The sequence below is a fragment of the Anopheles moucheti genome, chromosome 2 (genome assembly GCF_943734755.1).
Source record: "Anopheles moucheti chromosome 2, idAnoMoucSN_F20_07, whole genome shotgun sequence".
NCBI lineage: Eukaryota > Metazoa > Arthropoda > Insecta > Diptera > Culicidae > Anopheles > Anopheles moucheti.
Window position 1 is genome coordinate 28,673,081 of NC_069140.1, and position 2,109 is coordinate 28,675,189.

A 2,109-nucleotide genomic window follows, 5' to 3' on the forward strand; every position below is an offset into this window, starting at 1 on the left:
TCCGAAAGAACAATCGCATAGTGATCAATACGCATCTATATAACGCGTCAGCAAATATACTACATGGCGATACAAGTATATTACGTAGCGACCGTGATCGTAGCAAATATATTACATGGCGACCGTGACCATAAGCTGCAATCGTCGGAAAGAAAAACGCAACAGTGATCGACCTAAAGTGAGCGATGAAAGGTGGTGTGTAAAAAAAAATAAAAAAAATACAGTGCCCAGTGGTACAAGTACAGTGCCCGTGGCATTAGTCTGTGGTCTTCAGAATGTAAAAAAAAAGAGTGAAAATGTAAAGTGTAAGATAAATGTGCAGTGAAATTGACACTCCAAATAAATGAAGAAGATGAACGCCCCGAAAGTGCTCTAAAAACCGGAAAACAAGGTTTTAAAGAAAATTATGAGATAAAAATACGAACCATATTAAATTAACAGAAACAGTGAATTTATTCTGCAATCCATGAAAAAAAAAAAACCGTGACCATAATCTGCAGTCATCGGAGTGATTGAAGTGTAAACAAAATGTGACACAATTGCGAGACAATCAAAAAAACGTAATGTTCTATTCTTCATGAGCAAAAACAATGTGATTCAAACAAGTGCACGCTTTATGCGCTACGGAAAGAATGTGCGAGCGATCATATGGCATAACACACATAAGGTACAACGTGCATAGTACAAAAAAAAAAAAAAAATGCGAGGCAAGCAAAACTTTAAGTGCAAACGTATAGAAAGTGCCAATCAACGGATAAAGGCGTAAGAAAAAGGAATTTAGAAAACATTTATTTTTTTTAGAATTTTTATTAGAAAACATAAATCAGCCACCACAGGTAATATCATAGAAGAAAGAAGCCATGAAAACCATAAGACGTACATGGTAGAACCAGAAAAATATTTTTATAACGACATAAGAGCGAACGAATTAAACAATGATTACAGCGAAGAATATGAAATTGAAAGTACTGATCACAGTGATAAGGAAAATTTCCATACATCAATAATGCAGAACGAATTAAATCAACAATATGGTTACAATTATAATACATGTGAAGGAAATAACGTTGTAAACAAGATAACAGAAGATAATGAAGTATATAAAATGTATGAAATGAATAAGCCATATAATGAACAATTTGAAAAAGACACAAAAGTCTTAGATGATAAAGAAAATATTAATATGCACAGCAAAGCAATCAAAGAAAAGAAGGATGCAATGAGTATTCACAAACGCGCTACGAAAAGAAAAGTGTCATACGAAAAAAGAATGAAAAATAATCGCAATGAAATACGTTGCCCTACAAGAAAGGCTGAATACGTTGAAAATGATAAATTGAATAGAAAATATTCCATTATAAGTGAGGAATTGCGCAAAGCATCAATAATGAACCAAGTTAAAGAAAAACTCAAAAAGATTCTGCAAAAGAAATTGCATGCATTAATATTTAAAATTAGAGAAACAAACAAAGAATTCAAAGGCAAAGAACACAGATTTAGTTGCGAAAATAGCAAAACCTTCATAATCAAAACCAAATGTAAAACAATTATTTACTCATTATCCAACTTTAACTATCTGGTTAACAAATCAGTGTATGTAAAATATTATCCTCCTTAAAAATTTTGATGATATTGCTATAGATTAAAATTTAAATAATAATTTTAAAACCAAAAAAAAAAAACGAAAAAAAAAGAATAATATTACTCTTTCGTTCATACAATTTCACTCAATCATAACATTATTCTTTCAAACGGAGGAGGTGTAGCATTTCTGCTAAACATCTTATAGAACATTGTGAGGAAGTAAATATACACGAGAATAACTGCAATCATTATCATTCATTACGTTATTCTACTAAAAGAGGGGAGGTGTAGCATATCTGCTATACAGTCTTAAAACATTCCAAAATCTATTTATGTTTCACCCCATGCACCTCTATCGAGATATTAGAACAAGATCTGCAATAAACAAGTAACGCAAATAGAATAAACCTCAGGCGCAATTAAAACAATTATTAATCACTCACAAGTTGCAAGCACACATTCAATGCACACAAGTTGCAGGTACAAATCCAATATGCAAAACATAAAAAACATACACCATAAATG

The 2,109-nt window shown here is 31.6% G+C and overlaps 1 protein-coding gene across 1 annotated transcript; it reads left to right on the forward strand.

Moving 5' to 3' along the window:
- Positions 1 to 880: 880 nt before the first annotated feature.
- On the forward strand, positions 881 to 1,618 carry LOC128299503 (uncharacterized). The gene is made up of 2 exons (XM_053035490.1): positions 881 to 1,481; positions 1,593 to 1,618. The coding sequence occupies exons 1-2, from the start codon at positions 881 to 883 to the stop codon at positions 1,616 to 1,618; spliced, it is 627 nt and encodes a 208-aa protein (XP_052891450.1).
- Positions 1,619 to 2,109: the final 491 nt, after the last annotated feature.

Coding starts and splice junctions, on each gene's coding strand:
- LOC128299503 (XM_053035490.1), top strand. CDS start 881: ATGGTAGAACCAGAAAAATATTTTTATAACGACATAAGAGCGAACGAA. Junction 1,482..1,592: donor AACAAACAAAGAATTCAAAG/GCAAAGAACACA, acceptor TTAACAAATCAG/TGTATGTAAAATATTATCCT.